This window comes from Psammomys obesus, unplaced genomic scaffold, assembly GCF_907164565.1.
Source record: "Psammomys obesus unplaced genomic scaffold, mPsaObe1.curated_primary_1811, whole genome shotgun sequence".
NCBI classification, from domain to species: domain Eukaryota; kingdom Metazoa; phylum Chordata; class Mammalia; order Rodentia; family Muridae; genus Psammomys; species Psammomys obesus.
The window spans coordinates 2,138,039-2,156,816 of NW_026592510.1; the positions used below are offsets into that span (position 1 = coordinate 2,138,039).

At 45.3% G+C, this 18,778-nt stretch overlaps 1 protein-coding gene and 2 long non-coding RNA genes across 3 annotated transcripts in view; 1 reads left to right on the forward strand and 2 right to left on the reverse strand.

Annotated features, from left to right (window-relative positions):
- The window catches only part of LOC129681851 (uncharacterized), a 28,406-nt gene extending 19,320 nt beyond the window's left edge, over positions 1 to 9,086 (reverse strand). The window contains exons 1-2 of the long non-coding RNA XR_008720889.1: positions 7,878 to 9,086; positions 5,591 to 5,711 (exon numbers count right to left, since the gene is read on the reverse strand). This is a non-coding gene — a long non-coding RNA (uncharacterized LOC129681851). The remainder of the gene's footprint in view (positions 1 to 5,590; positions 5,712 to 7,877) is intronic.
- A 637-nt stretch (positions 9,087 to 9,723) lies between these two features.
- LOC129681899 (uncharacterized) lies at positions 9,724 to 12,445 on the reverse strand. Its single transcript, XR_008720893.1, has 3 exons — positions 12,064 to 12,445; positions 11,140 to 11,278; positions 9,724 to 10,732 (listed from the first exon to the last, which is right to left on the reverse strand). It is a non-coding gene; the product is annotated as an uncharacterized LOC129681899 (long non-coding RNA).
- Positions 12,446 to 12,523: 78 nt separating this feature from the next.
- Positions 12,524 to 17,372, forward strand: Ppp1r3c (protein phosphatase 1 regulatory subunit 3C). Its single transcript, XM_055614127.1, has 2 exons — positions 12,524 to 12,627; positions 14,758 to 17,372. Exons 1-2 carry the CDS (start codon positions 12,614 to 12,616, stop codon positions 15,695 to 15,697), a joined length of 954 nt encoding a protein of 317 aa, XP_055470102.1. The 5' UTR covers positions 12,524 to 12,613; the 3' UTR covers positions 15,698 to 17,372.
- Positions 17,373 to 18,778: the final 1,406 nt, after the last annotated feature.

Here is an 18,778-nt window from a genome sequence, read left to right on the forward strand (position 1 = left end):
CTCAGGCGCCGTTGGCAGCTCTAGTGCTGAGGGACAAGTGGAGGGGCCATTGCAGGGGCTGTGGAGCTGCTCCACGGAGAAGAGCCCCTGATGGAAGACATGGCCTTGGGTAGAAGGGCGAAGCCCAACCCCCGCTTCTGTCAAGATGGAAGCTAGGAAGTAAAGTCTTCAATTTTAGTCTCCTTCCCACCCTCTGCTCTCCTGTCATTGACCACACTCAACCAGAAACCAGAGGTTAGAGACACCATTGACAAAGTCTGTGTAAGTGAGGACCAGAGGCACGAAGCACAGTGCAAAAACTGAGCAATGGAGGATCACTTGCACACCTACAACAGGCCCTTGCACAGCTTTGCCAAGCCACCTTGTATTTCAAGCACAGTATTTCCTTTGGTCTTGCATACTTGCCCCTTTCCCTAGCTGATGCCCTCTTTTCATCTAATTTAGCCTGTGCATCAACTCCTCATGCAAGGAGCCTGCCCTGGTTTTTCTGCATTTAGGTGATGTTCCTCAGAACACCCTATAGCTGTCTTTTGTCACAAGTACAGAAATTTTATATTAATTGACTGTACAACTATTTGCTTAAAAATAGCATTGTATTAAGACTAAAACTAAGCTCTCTTTGAGAGACCACAATAAACAATAAGAGTAAAGCATGGATGTGTGCGTATCCCCGTTTGTACGCCCATGCGTGTGGAAGCCAGAGGGAAATGTTGGCCATCATTCTCCAGGTGAACTTACCAAGGAGGCTATAGTGAGCTCCAGACAGACCTGACCGTTTCCCCATAGTTCTGGAATTCTCCATGCATGCTCCCAGGCCTGGTTTTTCCTTCCAATTTTCTTCTGAGACAGGGGCTCACTCTGTACTCTAGATTGGCCCAGAACTCACTAGGGTCTCAAACACACAAGCAATTCTCCTGCTTCAACCTTCCAAGTGCTGGGATTACAAGCACGGGCCACTGTTCTTGGCTTAGAATGCAGGACACGTAAGCTAATCTCTTCTGAGTGTCTATGGTGTTGGGGCATTGTGAGGTGTAAGGACTATGGAAGTGGGTGGTATTTGGTACCTGTTCTCCAGGGTTCATAGTTTAATAGAGGAGACAGTTAAGTAAACAAAATAAAACCATTGAGTGCTACAAAATCTGTTTTAGTTGTCTAAACAAATTCATCTCTAAAGTACAGAGCAGAGAACAGGGCATTCTGTCTCTGTTACTAGAAACTGGGAACATGTAGCAGTGGACATTTGAGCTGGACCTTGAAAGATGGATAAGGTGAAGGACTTCCAGGAGAGGGAACAGCAGAAACAAACAGGAGACCATAGCACACCAAGGTGAGCACTCATTTGACCTGTACTTTCTCCAATCAGAGGTGTCTGTTATGCAGCAGAAATGTCTGACAGTCTTGAAAGTCCATGGTGAGCTTACACAAGCAGCAAGAGGAGGATGCAGATGGAGTCGCTGGAAGAGAGAGGAGGAAAGAGATTTGGAAGCTGATGAAGAAAAGGAGAAGGTGGGCAACAGACAGAAGCAGTAAAGGGCCATCGAGGATGAGAAAGGCCTTTAGATACACCAAGGGAATTCCTGATGAGTTATTGCTTAAAGAAAGCCAAGTCTTGGCTGGTCCTAGTCCTGGGGACTGGCTTGTGACCTGAAAACAAATCTGCCATGTCCTAGGACAGCTTGTACTTTTGCTGGGGCTCTCAAGTCTGGTTCATTGGGTGGTTCGATTGGCACCTCTTTGTGGTACTTTTGAAATAACCTTTCCTCTTGCCTGCCAAACTAGTAGTACACTATCTTTATTTAGGATTTTTTTTGGGGGGATCTTCATCCCTCTCTAGGCTGGTTCTCAAAGTATCTTTTGACAGTTCGTGTTCTTTTCATCTGCTGATTCATAGCATTCGTGTCAGGTCAATGTCGTCTTCTCAATATCTGTGAAGGATTGGGAAGCTAGCGCCTAATTAATAATTAATAATATTAATATTATTAATATTAATAATATTAATAATTAATGCATCCAGTTCTCCTGGTGGTCATGTATGCTAGATAGACATGGTGTCAGGTGTTGGGGATACGCAGATGAGTAAGGCCTGCGCTGAAGGAGCATACAGTCTAGCAGGGGAGACAAGTACAAGGCCAATTTTTTATCAAATTCAATGCTACATGAAATGATAAGAATTTCCCTAGGATCTATGGAAAACACACAGTGTGTGGGAGGGGGACATGGAGGGCTTCCTGCAGAGATGACTTCTGAGATGAACCTCAGAAAGGCCAATGAAGAGGGGACTCTCCAGAAGGGGACAGTATTTGGGCACAGGCATTATGTGATTGCTTGTCTAGTTTTGGAAGATTTGGTTTGGGGTCACTACCATTCGATTTGTGGTCAGAGCTATTTGTTGGTTGTGACCACCTCTGAATGAATTATGGGACAAGCTAGCAAAAGGGACATTCAGTTCAAGTGAGACATGGGGAAGAGCAAGGCAGTTAAAAAAAAAAAAGACAGACCCAAAAACAGAATGAAAATGGAGGGACAAGTGATCAACAGACGGCCCACACTCCATCCTAGTACAATGTTTGTGAAGGACCCAGCTAATGGACACATTCATTTGGGTCTTGGCTTGGAAAATTGATTCTTTTCACTTCCTTCCTGTGATTCTTCACAGTAATTCAGTTTGACCAAGTCTCATTTCCCCCACTGAGAGAAAAGAATCATGAGTGGCTCCACAGGGTTTTAATGAAGAGCAAGTGCAATAAAGCTTGTAAGGACAGTTGTCACACTGATAGGGCCAATCACACATAAAATGTTATTGCTCAAGTGCTGACCCTGGTTCCTACCAATCGAACCTTTGGATTTTACAAAATAATTGCCTTTCCCAATATTAACCTTGGAGAAGACTTGTTCAGTAAATAGTACCCAAACTTTGAATTTGCAGGTGGGGCGGGGTGGAAGCAAGACAAGAAAAAGTGATAACGAGTCTTTTTTTTTTTTTTTTTCTGTGTTAAGCAACAGCCTCCTGCTCCTGTTAACTTAATGCTATTTATTTATTTTATTTTTCTCAGTCTGACTTATTTTTTTAAATTATACTTTAGTCACCATGCAAAATAATAGGTTTTATTATTGTTGGAAATGAAATCTGTTAGTCCATTTTCAAAGGTATCTTGAGACAACTTAGGCCCAGCTACAAAGGAACAGAAGATACTAGACCCCGGCTAATGCCTATCTGTGTGGCTGCAGTCCCAACCCAAAAGCCTACTCACAAACTTCAAGTTGAGAGAAGAAAGTTACCAACATTCCTAAGTGGCCAAGCTTGCCTGCAAGGTCATGTCCCTGACAGAGACGAACTCATGCGGGGTTTTCATTGAAAAGAAGATAAATAACGGAAGAGGGAAAGATACAGTGAAGATGACGGGTACAATTGTTCTCTTCACTCAGTCAGCTGTGTCTGCCATAATGGGCTGACCCTCTACTTTTTAAGATCGCAAAATTAACTGCTTCAGTTTCACTTCTCTGAGTCTCTGGTACTCTTATTATGAATGGAGGGTTATTGTTTCTCACAATCATCACGTCTTCATACAATAGTGTCATTGCATTTCATTTTCATTCCTTCCCCTTCCCCACTCTTCTCTGACATCATCCACCTCCAGCTGCTTTTCTTTCTGCTAGCTAGTATCCCCTTCTGCTTTCCTGTTATAAAGATTCTATTGCCCTCTCTTAACTCCCACCTCCCTCAGGGTGGGCTCCCCACTTCTCAGGAGTCTTCTGAGTCTCATGACCCATAAATTGCATACATAAGCACATGCATATGGATACATACATATATATATATATATATATATATATATATATATAATTCAAAATTCAGGTTCCACATATGAGGAGAAATAGGCAGTGTTTGTCTTTCTGAATCTAGCTTATTTTGCTTAATGTAATGATCTCCAGTTCTACCAATTTTCCTGCAGATGTTATGATTTCATTTTCCTTTGTGGTTACGTAAAATTCTACTGTGTGTGTACCCTTGCGTTTCTTTATCCACTCCTCTGTTTATAGACATCTAGCTGGTTTCGTTTCCTGTGTATTGTGAATAGTGCACCAAGAAACACAAATGTGTAGACGTCTCTGTGATATGTGGACTTAGCGCTTTTTGGGTAAATGCCCAATAGTAATACCATTTAATTTGAAATGTACGTTATATCCTGTCAGGGTGGTGCATGCCTGTAATCTCAGTGCTTGGGAGGGTCAGTATTAGGATACAAGGTTATCTTCAGCTGTATGACAAATTCTAGGCCAGTGGTTTCCAACCTGTGGGTTTCAACCCCTTTGGGGTTGAATGACCCTTTCACAGGAGTCACCTAAGACCATCAGAACACACAAGTATTTGCATTACGATTCACGACAGTAGTAAAATTACAGTTATGAAGTAGCAACAAAAATAATTTTATGGTTAGGGGTACCACAACATGAGGAATAAAGGGTCCAGCCTTAGGAAGGCTGAGAACCACTACTTTAGGCCAACCTGGGATACTTGATACTCTGTCTTAGAAAGCTAAATAAATAAATAAGGCAAAATAAAGGAAAAGTAAACACTATATTATAATCATATATATTATAGCTAGGGGTGATGCCATTAGATATGAATAGGACATAGCATGCTAATAAATGATTTGTTCTTAGTATTGTGAATTTTCTTTCTTCTGTTCTTTTTTCAGAATGAAAATCTTTTTCAACCACTGATTGTCTGAGCTCTAAAACCTCAACTGTAGATGCTGGAAAGGCAGACCAACTGCTCCTATGCTCAGCAGCATCTCTTTTGGCTACATGTTTTGACTAACCTGTTTTGACAGGGGGAGTAGGGGCCTTTGAGCACACTTATCTTTCTCTTGGTGGCTCTCAAACCATCCTAAGTGGTTTGAAAGTTTAATAGTTGCAGTGGGTGTGGTGGCGCACATCTTTGGTGACGGTGCTTGGGAAGCAGAGGCAGGTGGACCTCTGTGAGTTCTAGGCCAGCCTGGTCTTATATATAGTGAGTTCCAGGACAGCCAAGGGCAGTGTGGAGAGACACTGTGTCAAAAAAGCAAAAAAAAAAAAGTTTAACAGTTGCTCATTGAAAAAAAAAAAAAAAGTCAGTACTTAGCTAGTGGATGGCAAACAACACTTGGAGGAAAGTTGGCTTTGAGGAGTGTTTTTAAAGTTCTGGGTGACATTCTAGAAGATTTACTGCACTTTAAACAAAATATTAAAGCCCTTCTGCAAACAGTTGGCTCTGTGGGATCTGGAAAGTTGCTGCCTTCTCCAGGCTCTGGAGCTGGAACTTTCCACCACAGCCTTGGCAGCAGCCAGGTAGAGTCAGTTCTCCGACACACAGCCCTGGCCTAGACTGGGCCTACCTTTTCTCCCCGAGGTATATGAGACGACACCCAGTTCCCGTTACGAAGAATGGAATATGGAGCTCTAACTGCTGCACGGAGCAAGGAATCATCAGCAGTTCTGCTAGCTGTTTGGCCTTGGGAGCGGGGTGATGTGAGTCATTTGTGAGCGTGAGGGGGCAGCTGGTGAGGGGAGGAGGTTAAATTTGTCACATTTAAAGGAAGTGAGGTACCTTACAAGTGGGGGCTCCCTCCTGCCGAAGGTGTTTCGAAATCCTTCGTGTCGCCGAAGTTCAGAGCCGAGTCCAGACGTCAGGTGACAGAACAGAACGCTCAACACCGGACCATCCGTGCCTGGTGAAGAAAGTGGCCTGGTTACACAGACGGAGGCTGTCTCACAGGCCAGGCGGCAGAATTTGACGTCACCGGATGTGAAGGCTTAATGAAATACGTAAGCAAACCGGAAGTGTGAAGAGCCGCCTCGCACAGTAAGAACAATGCAGAGGGCTTCGGTCCACAGAACGGAAATGCTAATCAACCAGGAAGGGATTGGTCTGGCTCAGAGGCGAGGAAACGGAGATACGCTGTCCTTCCTCCTGTGCCAAGCAGATTCCGTCTATGCTCTAAAGCGCTTTTTAACCTTTAAAAATACGTTTTTTAACTTTCATAAATACGTTTCCATTCAAATATATCACACACTTTGGTCATATTAACTCCCACATTCTCTCCTTTCTACCTATCCCCTTAGAGACAACTTTGTTTTTTTGAGACAGGGTTTCTCTTTGTATAGCTTTGGCTGTTGGCTGTTGTGGAACTCACTCTGTAGACCAGGCTGGTCTCGAACTCACAGAGATCCGCCTGCCTCTGCCTCCCAAGTGCTGGGATTAAAGGTGTGTGCCACCACCTCCCAGAGAGACAACTTATTTTTAATTAACATTTTTTTTCATTTACTATATTTTGATTATGTTTTCACCCTCCCCCTTTCAATTCCTCCCAGGTCCTCCCCACTTCTCTACCCAACAAACTTTGTTCTTTCTCTCTCTCTTTCAAAAAAACCAAGAAACAAAACAAAACACCACGTAAAAACAACAAAAGTCAAAACAAACAAAAATTCAATAAGACAAAAAAAAATTGCCTAAAAGCAACAATAAGCCTGTAAAAAACTGAGTTTCTTTTCTGTTGGCCAACTACTCCAGGGCATGAGGCCTTCTCTGGAGTGCGGCTGATATTCTCATGATGCTCCACTGGAGAAAGCCAATCTCTCTTTTACCAGTGGTTATTGATTATAAGTAGATTCTTGGCTAGCGTATGTGTGGGGTTTTGAATCAGAATGAGAATAGGCTCATACGCTTGAAAGTCTGGTTCCTAGTTGGTGGGCTGTTTAGGAAGGATTAGTAGGTGTGGCCTTTTGGAGGAGGTGTGTCCCTAGGAGTGGGCTTGGCAGTTTCAAAAGGTCTGGTCTTGTACTCTCTACCTGGAATTTGCAGACCAGATGTGAACTCACTACTGCACCAAGCCTGCCTGTCACCATGCTGCCTGCTATGATGGCTCTGGACTGGTCCTCTGGAACTATAAACAAGGCCCACTTAAATGTTTTCCTTTATAAGTTGCCTTGGTCATGATGTCTCCTCATAGTGATACAACAATAACTAAGACAGAGTGCGACCCCGAGTCCATTTCCTTCTCTCAACGCTGGGGCCTCATCTGGCTTGAACCCCTGCAGGCCCCGTGCACGCTGCCACAGTCTCTCTGAGTTCAGATGCATGCCAGTCCTGTTACGTCTGGAAAACGCTGTTTCCTTGGAACCAAACATCCCCTCTGAATCTCAAACTCGTTCTGTCTCTTCTACGTAGATTCCCTGAACCCTGGGGGGAGGGCTTCGATGAAGACATACCAGTCAGGACTGAGTGTTCTGAAGCCTCCCACTCTTTGCACACTGTCCCGCTGTACTGCTCTGGGTTTAGTCCCATCAACTGCAGGAGGAAACTTCTCCAATGGGGACCGGGTGAGGTATCACCCAGGAAACGTTTTTCTTCTTTTCTGTTTTTTATTTTATTTTATTTTATTTTATTTTATTTTATTTTATTTTATTTTATTTTATTTTAATAACCTGAACTGAATTAGGGTTGCTTGAATGACTACAGGTCGATTATTATTTCTAAACTATGAACAACTTAATGGTGGCTACATCACTGAAGAAAACAAAAATCCCACTCCCATTCGATACTTTCCCCCCTTGTTTCAAAGTTATGAGTTAAAGTAGAAATCCTCCCAATCACCCACATTGCAGTGCCCAGGGTGGTGGAGCTGGGGCAAACTCACACTGAAGCTTGTTCCCGTATCATGCTGTTGAAGTGTATCAGGACTTTGATGGAAGGTGGACTGCTTTCTGAGGGACTGATGCTAAGCTGATCTCTAAAAGTAGGATAGATTTCTCAAGAGTGGATAGTTCTTTCCAGAGCCCGTTAAGAAAGACAGTGATCCGCTCTGTCTCCCGTCCTCCCTTGCTGTATGACCTACCTGTTGCCTTTGCATGCTCCTGCTCTCTGAGGTCAACGCTGCTCCTCCACAACTGTATCATCATGCAGTTCAAAGCTGGCCTTTGCCAGAGCCCTGTGCCAGGCTATCTGAGCAGAAATAAGAGCCAAGTAAATCTCTTTTCTTTATATATTACCCATCCTCTGGCAATTGTTATAGCAACACAGACTAGGACTTTCCTGCTGACTCGTTGATACACCATCCAAACACTTCAGGGTCCTCTCCACAGAGAATATGAGCAATGTATGGTACACATCTTTCTAATCCCCACTCCAAGGATGGTCAGCTGGCCACTGATTGAACACTCCATCCTCTTCCCTCCTTATTGGAAAAGTTTTCCTGAAGCGTATAGTAAATTCTGATATGTCAGTATGTCTATTTATGCATTCCTTCCTCTTACTGCTAACCCTGAATTTGTACCAATATTCATTTTTTTAAAAGTATACAGTACAAGTTAAGCTCATGAGCTAAAATACGTTCTTACTATTCTTTTTCAGAATATTATTTGTCTTCCCTTTGATTTTTCTTTTGATGTTTCATGTGCATCCAGCTATATTTTGGCCAATTTCTGTTCCTTTCCCTGCACAGCCCTTCTTCTCTTTTATCTTTGAGGTAGTCACATTAAAGTCTTTGAAGGGCTGGCAAGATGGCTCAGTGGCTAAAATCACTTGCTGCTAGAGTCACCTTCATCCTTCAGTGAACACAGAAATATCACAGCAATATGGAGATGTCACCATCAAGAGGAGTCAGTGACCCCTTCTGAGGGTCAGACTGTATTCTACCCATTGTGGTTTCATTTTGTAGCACTCAGATGTCCAATTTTGTTTCAGATAATCCAGGACACTAAAGAACAAACAACAAACATGTTATTTGGTTGGTGGTGTGTGCCCATAGTCTTAGCTACTTGGGGAACTGAAGCAGAGGATGGACTGAGGGCCAGGGGGTGAGGCTACAGTGAGCTATGTCTTTGGGGCTTGTTGGCCCTCAGTGAGCTTCAGGTAAACATAAGAGACCCTGTCTCAAAAAATAAGGAGGGGGTGGTGACTGAGGAAGACACTCAACATTTACACACATACCTACATTCTTACACACATGTGTGAGCATGCTTACACACCACACACACACACATGAAGAAAGAAGAAAAAGAAAATGAGGTGGTAACTGGAAGACCCCAGGGTGAGTTTCCTATAAGGGCAGTGCAGCTTTCTGATGATATATTGAGCAAATGCCCGGACAGCTCCACTTGTATAAATCCCACAGCCAGCAGCCCCTCATTTGCGAGGTACTTTTTTAGTTCAAGAATCAAATAAAGTCTAGAATAGGGCTGGAGGGATGGCTCAGTGGTTAAGAGCACTGTCTGGTCTTCCAGAGGTCCTGAGTTCAATTCCCAACAAGTACATGATGATCATATCCACAATGTGATCTGATTCCCTCTTCTGGCATTTGGGTGTACTTGCAAATAGAGCTAGCATTCATATACATAAAAATAAATAAATATTTTAAAGTCTAGAATCTTCTCAAGGTCAAAGCGCTATGGCTGTGACTTCTGGTAACCCCAGCATCGTGCTGAACACAGGGCACCAACTAAAGAGCCCCAGCTGATAGATTTACTACGGGAGCAAGACAAAGCAATGCTTGAATGCTGCCAAACCGCACTTGGAGAGAGCCCACGAATAATAAAATTCTTCATAACTCCTGGTTTAACCCATCTTCATTGACGCAACACCCAACTAAAGAGCACTGGCTCCTTTCCAGTTCCTCCAACCCCATCATGAAAGGCAGGAAAAGCCAGCTAAGAGCCTGAAGGAGAGACCCAGATCCCCGAGCTTATAGGTTACTCCGACTCCTCTTAGGAAAGAGCACTGTTTTCCCGAAAAATTTCCCTGGAAGTTGAAACAGAAAGTTGCTCTGACAGCATTAATCAACACCAGGGGGCCGGAGAGAAAGCAGAGTCAGGAGAACTTCAGAAGGACGGAGGCAGGGGACAGTCTAAGGACCTTTGAAAGGCTTCCAGCATGGTTCTTGGCACCCAGCATGGTGGCCCTCCACGTCACTTGAATCCGAAAGTTTGAAAATCGTTTTAAATTTATTTCATAATGACAGAAGCCTTCTGTGTTTTTTTGTTTAAAAAACAAAACAAAACAAACAAACAAAAAACCAACAACCCAAAAGCTACAGAGAAGCAAAACAAAAACATTTACCACTGGTTCTGTCACCATTCCCAAGATAAGAACTGACATTTCGGTAGAGAATATGCTACGTCCTATGCACCTCTTTCCCTCTTAAGTAGAATCACAGCACATTCTTCTTATTGTATGCAGTTCCTTGGCTTTTTAGCTGGTAATATTCCCTCTTCATCTTAAGATATTCTAGTTTTGGCTCTGACCTCACCGGCGGCTTGTCTTCTTCAGGATTTAGATGTCTCGACTGTGAAATATAGAGTTTGACGCCAGTAATGCACAAAGCCCCTCTATCTCCATCCTTCTAACTGGCCAGGAACTGAAGAAGACAGAACGAGGCAGGGGGTTGTTACCAATCTTGCATCATGCAGGTTCTGATCCCACCTCTGCTTGGAAGGCCCTGGGCAGGTTTATTGCTCTCCTAACGGCTTTCTTTTCTCTGAGGTGGCATCTGTGACAGGCAGTGCCACCTACGGTGGTGTGAGTATCAACGGATGACATGATGGCAGTGTTTGGCACGTGATAAGACTCCATGAGCAATGGCTGTGATCACTGTCTCGATCAGGTGCTAACTTTGCTGAGGTGAGCGTAGAAACAAGCACATAAGAATCGAACTCTCCTTTGAGCTCTCACATGGGCTGAGCACACTGGACGCTGCTGATGAATAAAATAAGTAATTTATCATCTAATTTATCGTCTCCATGCCACACACCAGGAAACTGAGACTAGAACTTGCTGGGTTCGGGTGAGGATCAAACCCCAAACACTGTGGCTTTTCACATGGTTTTGGCCGACTTGAGAGGGACATTAGTCAGGTACTTTATTTCAGAAAAGAAGCCCCAGGCCTAGAGAGGTGTTCCAGTGATTAAGAACACTTGTTCTTGCCCAGGACCAGGGTTTGGTTCCCAGGACCCACGTGGTGGCTTACGCGTAACTCCAATGGCATACATGGGGGAAAACACTATTACGTATAAAATAAAAATAAATCTTTAAAAAGTCCAGTTATTTTCCCCTGTGGCACTCAGCACGCATTTCTTCCAAAAAGATATTTTATTTGTACTTACTTGTGTGTGTCTTTTTCTATGTGCACATGTGTGCAGGTTACACAAAGGCCAGAGGAGGGCGGTAGATTCCCCGGAAGCTGGAGTTACAGGGTGGATGTGAGCCGCTTGATCCGGGGGCTGGGAACTGATCTCTGGACATCTGAAAAAGCGCAAGGCATTCTTAACCCCTGAGCCAAACCCATAGTCATACAGCAAGGGTTTCTGGTTCTTCACTCTAACTGTATTGTAACAATTCCAGTGTTTGACAGTGAAAACACAAGGGTTTTAATTAATTAATTAAATTATTTATCTGTACATTCTGATTGGCTTCTGGATAACCAAGCACAGATGGGTTGTTTTATAAAATTATTATAAAAATGATTTGTACATATATGCAGATAACAACAATTAGTATATATATATTAAAAAAAGGCCATGATTTTCAAAGAGAACAAGGAGGGGTACATAGGAACATTTGGAGGGAGGAAAGGGAAGGAGGAGGCAAAATATTAGAATCTAAAAAAAAAAACAACAACAACAGCAACAAAAAACCAGAACAATTTTTACTTGACTAGTAAATTTAATTTTATAGTTTTTAATTGTACAACCGATTTGGTCCCTTAAGTTCTAAAATAAAATAAGGAAATCTCGATGAAAGCCTCTGGCTTGGGAGGGTCGTGATGTGAGCTGTGATTTTTTTACCCCCTGCCTGAGGATGTCAGAACTCGGTCCAGGGATTTGGGCTGCCTGATGTGTCTGAGGTCCATCAGCGAGGACAGTGACTTCATGTTGGCCTATGTTTTTTCTTCTAAGGAGAAAACTAAATAGCTCAGCACAGATCAGCTTGCGTTTGCTTATTCAGAGGCGGAGTCCCGCTAGGCTGTCCAGACTGGCTTTGTCCTGAGGAGGAACTGCTCACAGGGCCATCTCATGGGCTTTCTTTACCTCTGAGTGGGTGTGCGGCCTTAGTTGTGGAGAAAGAGAAGCCAGCCAACTTCTTTTTTTTTTTTTGGCTTGGGCCCAACGCAAGGAGCACCACGAATGTCTCATCTAACTCAGACTCCGGGTGGAGCCACAAGTTTCTGAGCTCAGAGTCAGCTGCTCCAGAGACCCCTCCGGGCTCGCACTGGGAGAGGCCAGCGGCGCGTCTGCGCTACGTGCTGCGCTCGGGGTTCGGGCACCGCAGCGGGGTCCTGCTTGGCCCAGGGCTCCCCGACACCGCACCCGCCTTCCAGCACGCTCGGGGCACGGCCAGCCCCGCGCTGATCACGTTTGGGGAGCAGGGGCTAGTGTCCGGGCTGCGCGCTGGTTGGCCCGGCCATCGGGCCGCCGATTGGTCCGAGAAGCCAGCTCACGTGGTCGGGGCTCTGATAAGGTGCCTCCCGGGCCTCGGGCGCCCAGTCGGCGGGCTGGACCGCGGCGCTGCATCCGCTGGGTGCTGGGTTCTAAGTCGCTCTGGGTGCGGTTGTCGCGGTCGCCGCTGCCTCTCGACCCAATGAGCTGCACCAGGTAACAGAGGGGATCCTGCAGCTGCGGGGACTTTGGGGGCGTCCGTGGTTTTTGTCTTGTCTGCAGATGGAGACCCTCAGGTTGATGGCTAAGTTGTAATTGTCCCGGAGGCCTTGAAGGGGTGGAATTTGAGTTGTATTTCTTAGCGCCTGTTTTGGGACTCAGCATCCCAAAGCAGAGACTGCTATAGTGAGTCAGGTTTAGCTGGGATTTCCTTGCTGAAGCAACTGTTGCCTTTGAGCGCAAAGACCCAAGCTCTCGGGGACAGCTTAGTTTGCACCCCGACATGGCTGGTGAAGTAGTGTAGGCTGTGGCATCAGTTATAAGACGATTTTGCTTGTATCCCCCACCCCACCCCCACTTGCCTTCTCCTGGTCTGTCATAGAAAATTTATTCTTAGAGTTTGAGCAAAGTATCATTTTTAACTCTTGGCAGGGACTTAGGATTCCAGGGAAATAGCCCTATACTAAAACTTTCTATAAATGCAGAAGTGAAAAAAAAAAAAAAAAAAAAAAAAAAAAGAGCTCACCCCTCCAGAAACAAAAAAAGACAAAGCCGAACAACAGCTTAATCAGCCAAGCAACCAAGAACAGCCCAGGAAAATTTGCTGCTCCTCCAGTTGTGACTTAGTTGAAGAACTCTCTCCCTCCCCCAATCCTACCCTTTGAGCTTTTGTTGCTGTAAGTTTGTAACCCCTCAGGAAAACCCTAGCGCTGTTAACGCGAGCTCTGCACGCCTTCCTTACTGTGGTGAGGACCGTTTGCCAGCGTGCTTAGGGCTGCTGTGTAGAGAATTCTTCAAGCCAGAGTATCCGTATGATCAAAATGTGTTACACACGGATGTCAACTGTTACAGAACAGATACTTTAAAAATGAAGCCGAGACCGAAAATGGCCACCCACTGTATTTCTTGTTTCCTCTACCTCTAAGGATGAAATTGGTGAGGAAACTACAAATTCCCAATATAGAGTGAGGGCAAGGGAAAGAAAGACCAGAAAAAAGTCTTGATGGATGATTCTTGGTTTGATACTAACAATCGTTATTGTGTTTCTGCTTGTAAATACCAGTTTCTCAAACAATAGAAAATACCAAAGACAGACTGTGTAATTCTGTCATGCAAAGATAATTAACATTTTAGTGGTTTTTCTCCTGTAAAGGGTTTCAGCATTTATAAAATTATATATCTACTATGTATTTTAAAACAGTTTGATTTTCAGGTTATCAGTTCTTTTTAAAAAACACAGCTTATTTTGTATATAAAATGTACACATCAAGTTACAAAACAGCGACATAGTGAAGTGCCTCTTACTGAACAGAATTGGCGGGTCTGTTATCTCAGCAGCCAGCTTTTCCATTGACACTTGGACTTGTCATGGGCATCTTTCTATATGAAGTGTAGGTTATTTAAAGTTTCTCCTTTAGTATGTGAGAGGTTGGCTGGTGTTGCATTGGCCATTTGTGGAAAAAAAAAATGAGGATGAACTTGATGAAATGCAAAAGTGGTTTTGGCTTCACCTAAGAACTACACGAGATTTTAAAAGCCACCTCATTGGTCTCTTCTCAAGTGCATTGCTTTTCCAGAGGTGTAAAACCGATTCAAGATCCAGAATAAGAAATAGAAGCTAGAATAAGCAAGAGGGTCTGTCTGGGACTAAGATTATGGAAGGCCGTCTGGTCAACAGAGCCAGGGAAGCTTCAAGAGCATTTTCCCTTGTTTGGCTCCAGGCCACGAAGCTCCACTGTAGTGGTTCTAAGTCCCAGGAATCTGCTCCGTCCCCCCCCCCCCAAAAAAAAAAAAAAAAAAAGAAACTCCTTAGCTCATGTTGGCCCTACACATTTAAGAAGCACTGGCCCAGAGCAGAGCACACAGGTCTAGGAGCTGGGTCAGACATCATCTGGTCCAACCCTCTGATTTCTCAGCCGGGGAGACTGAACCCTGTCTGAGTGTTTCAGGCAGTTTACACATGGGCCGGTGGTCTGCCAAGTGCAGAGCTGGCCTGCAGGTATAATCACCTGGTGTTCTCCCTTTCTCCATGTGACGGCACCTCCCTGATAACCACGTGTGCCTTTGGGCCCAGGGGCGGACTGCCCGGACCCTGGTGGTTACCGCTCTCCCTTTTTCTCATTCCAGAATGATCCACGTGCTGGACCCGCGTCCCCTGACAAGTTCAGTCATGCCTGTGGATGTGGCCATGAGGATTTGCTTGGCTCATTCACCACCTCTGAAGAGTTTCCTGGGGCCTTACAATGACTTTCAACGAAGAAATTTTGTGAATAAACTGAAGCCTTTGAAGCCATGTCTCAATGTCAAGCAGGAAGCCAAATCGCAGAATGAATGGAAGCGGCCTCGCGACCAAGCCAAGAAGCGGGTCGTGTTCGCTGACTCCAAGGGGCTCTCACTCACTGCCATCCACGTCTTCTCCGACCTCCCAGAAGAACCTTCGTGGGACCTGCAGTTTGATCTCTTGGACCTTAACGAGATCTCCTCCAGCCTAAAACTTCACGAAGAGAACAACTTGGTCTTCGATTTCCCCCAGCCTTCAAGCGATTACTTGAGTTTCCGGGACCGCTTTCAGAAGAACTTCGTCTGCCTAGAGAACTGCTCTCTGCAAGAGCGAGCAGTGACCGGGACAGTCAAAGTGAAAAACGTGAGCTTTGAGAAGAAGGTTCGGGTCCGGATCACCTTTGACACCTGGAAAAGCTACACAGACGTGGACTGTGTATACATGAAGAATGTTTACAGTAGCTCAGACAGCGACACCTTCTCCTTTGCCGTCGACTTGCCCCGTGCCGTTCCAACCGAGGAGAAGATCGAGTTTTGCATTTCCTACCATGCTAACGGGAGGGTCTTCTGGGACAACAACGAGGGTCAGAATTACAGAATCGTCCATGTGCAGTGGAAACCCGATGGCGTGCAGACGCAGCTGGCACCCCAAGACTGCTCATTCCAGCAGGTGCCTCCCAAGACTGAGTTAGAACCCACGGTCTTTGGCAGTCCCAGGCTTGCTAGTGGCCTCTTCCCAGAGTGGCAGAGCTGGGGGAGAGTGGAGAACCTGGCCTCCTATCGATGAGTTAGGCAATCTATAGACTGGCTTTGTCCGATCATACTCCTCATCCGATTCTAGGTCTGTATTGCTCAACAGTAGGAAGTCTTAGCTACTTTCCACGAGTAGATTTAGGTATGAGCTGTTGGGGCCTGGCTACGGAAGATATAGCCACGTGAGAATTTAGTGTTGGGGGCCTCTGAGGGTGATGCCGCCCAGCCCTGTTTGGAAGGATCGAGTGACAGCCTGGGAACTGGTTTTAAATAAGCAATACCTTGTTCCAAAGGTGCATTTTGACACTTCCCTCTTGGTTCACTAGCTTTCGCTTTGGACAAGGAAAGGTCTGAGGACAGCTGATGGTGATGGGACGCTGTGGTGAGGGTGTGAGAAATGTGAAGGGCTCCGGGCCTCAAGTCAGAGAAGGGGCAGGGGGACTGATGGTTAACCCTTGGTGGGAGCACATAAAGTTAACTTGTGTTTCAAGGCGGGTTCTACTGGGTGAGGACACACTTGAGGGGAAAGAGATCCATTCTATGTATTCTTGCAGAGAAGAATAAGGGGTGTTGGATGGTACTGGGGGAAGATGAACTGTAGTTCTGAAGAATCAGGATCTCGAGGGCTAGAGGCGTAGCTCAGTTGGTAGGGCGCTTGCCTAGCATGTGTGAAGCCCTGGGTTCCAGGCCCAGCACCATAAAACTGGGGGTGTCAGCACAGGCCTCAAATCCCAGTACATTAGGGTAGAGGCAGGAGGATCAGGAATTCAAGGTAGTCCTCGGCACAGAGAAAGTTGGAGGCCAGCCTGGGCTGTACGAGACCCTGTCTCAAAGGAATAGAAAAGGACAATGAAAAGATCTTAAGGGAACCCCTTCAGTTTAAACGTGGCCTGTCAGAAACCATGTTCTGGGGAGTGGCTAAGCAAATCCAGCTTTGCATTAGTCTTAATCTTATAAGTGACCTTGTGATCAGGGCATCATTCTTGGGTTCTTGGTACAGAATAGTGTAATGCCACCGGCATGTAGGGACTCCACGTCATGTCAGAGGCAGCTCTTTCAGTGCCTTGATTAACCCAGAACACCGTAGCTGCTTCAACCGGTTACCTGCATGGCCATCTGAAAACTCACGCATTTTTTTGGCCTTATTTGAAGGTCCGTTCGCTGGCGTTCTCCTGAGATAGCGTTGCATCGTCAGGAGTGCTGTCAGGGTCCACAACTCACATCCTTCATATTGAAGGTGACTCATCTCTCTGCCACACTTTTTCGATGTGATGTCTGAAGGGGGGGGGGGGCGCTGACTGACATGAGAGTCTCGATGCAAGAATTCAGCACCTTGCACATGAAAGTATCCGTCTATCTCATGCCTACCCTGGTCTTGCTGTTTTAATTTCAAGTCAAAATGATTTTTTTTTTTTAAAACGTTGATATGAATTACTCCGATGTGAACTGTTTCTGTGTGCGCGCATAAATCCGCCTTGTGGGATCTCAGGTGACTGTCAGGTGGCCTGGGATGTTTGCTGGTTTCATTGTGCGTGTCCTTTGAGGGGTGTTAGAGTGCAGTGGCTTGTAAGATATGTGATCTGCCACGCTGGAAAAACTCTCCTCTGACAGTACTTGAGGTTTGGCTAGCATCCACGAGTTCTCTGCTGTAAATATCTACGCTGTCCCCATGAGGCTCTCACTTTAATAAATGTGCTTGGTAGAAGGTCTGAGAATGCTTTCTTTTCCCCAAACCATCACCAGTCAAATCAGAAGCTTGGCGATTGTAGTTCTCCTGTCTTGCCTAGCACTGAGTGACCTAGCAGAACTGGTTTGGACCAGGAAGTGGATTCACCTACGAACATTCGCCAGCTTCAGTCTCCTTAGTGACCTCAGGGCCTTTCACTGACAGCTGGGGCTTGGGTCCGGGGGCGATGAGCTGAGCTGCTGTAACTGTCTCTCCATGGTTACTTCTCCTCTTACGTGTTCTCCGCTAGGCCGGGTCAGCATCCTGGCTGGGACGGGGGCTGCTGCTCACTTTTACAGTGGGGCAGGGGTGGGGCAGGAACCTCACTTTTGAGCTCTCATACCTTCCTGAGGGTGAAGCTTAGAGCTGCAGAGAAGACTCAGGAGGGCCCTTGGGTGTTGTCTTGGGCTGAGGGGGAGGCACAGCCCTTTAGGGTGAGTCAACAGGTCCATGAACCTGAGCTGCTTTTTCAGTTTTGCCCAAAATTTCCATGGACGTCTTCACACGGTATCTTTTTTTTTTAACCTTCTTTATTGGAAAAAAATATTTTGATCATGTTTTTCCCTCTCCAAATTTCTCCCAGGTTCTCCCTACCTATTCAAAAAAATTTTTTAAGTCTCTCTTTACAAAACAAACAAACCTCCCACTTCTTTAATACAAAATGGAAATAAAAATAAACAAGCAAAAGAGCCATAAGGCAAAAAAAAAAAAAAAAAATGCCCAAGCAAAGCAAAATGAGACAAAAAGTCTACAAAAATACCATTGAGAGTTGTGTGTGTGTGTGTGTGTGTGTGTGTGTGTGTGTTGGCCCTATTCCTGGGCATGGGGCCTGCTCTGGAGTGTAGTTAATATACCCAATGACACATCATTGGAGAAAACAGCTTTTCTTAGCCAGAGGATTTCAACTGCAGATAGCTTCTTGGTTAGCAATGGGAGCGTGAGGCCTCCCCTCTCTCTGCTGGGACCCACCTGGCTTGAACCTGGGCAGGCCTTGTGTGTGCCGCCACAGCCAGCTCATTTGTGCGTCTTCCCTATCATGTCTGGAAAACAGTTTCTGTGGTACCATCCAGCCCCTCTGGCTCTTACAGCCTCCTCTTCTGCATAGGCCCCTGAGCCCTAAGGAGAGGGCTCTTGTGAAGACATCCCATTTAGGGCTCAGTGCTCCAAAGTCTGTCAGTCTCTGCACATGGTCTGCTTGTGGGTCTCCGTTTTCACAGTCTCTTAAATTGAAGAGATAACAGTGACTAGTCCATTTGAGATGCTGGACTGTAAGAATAAACTATTATAACACAGCATCTTCTATATTGGGGGCTTTAAACTACAAGACTTACAACAGTTGTATTTTATTTGGTACACAGATTTTTCTTTTGTTATTTTTTTGAGACAGGG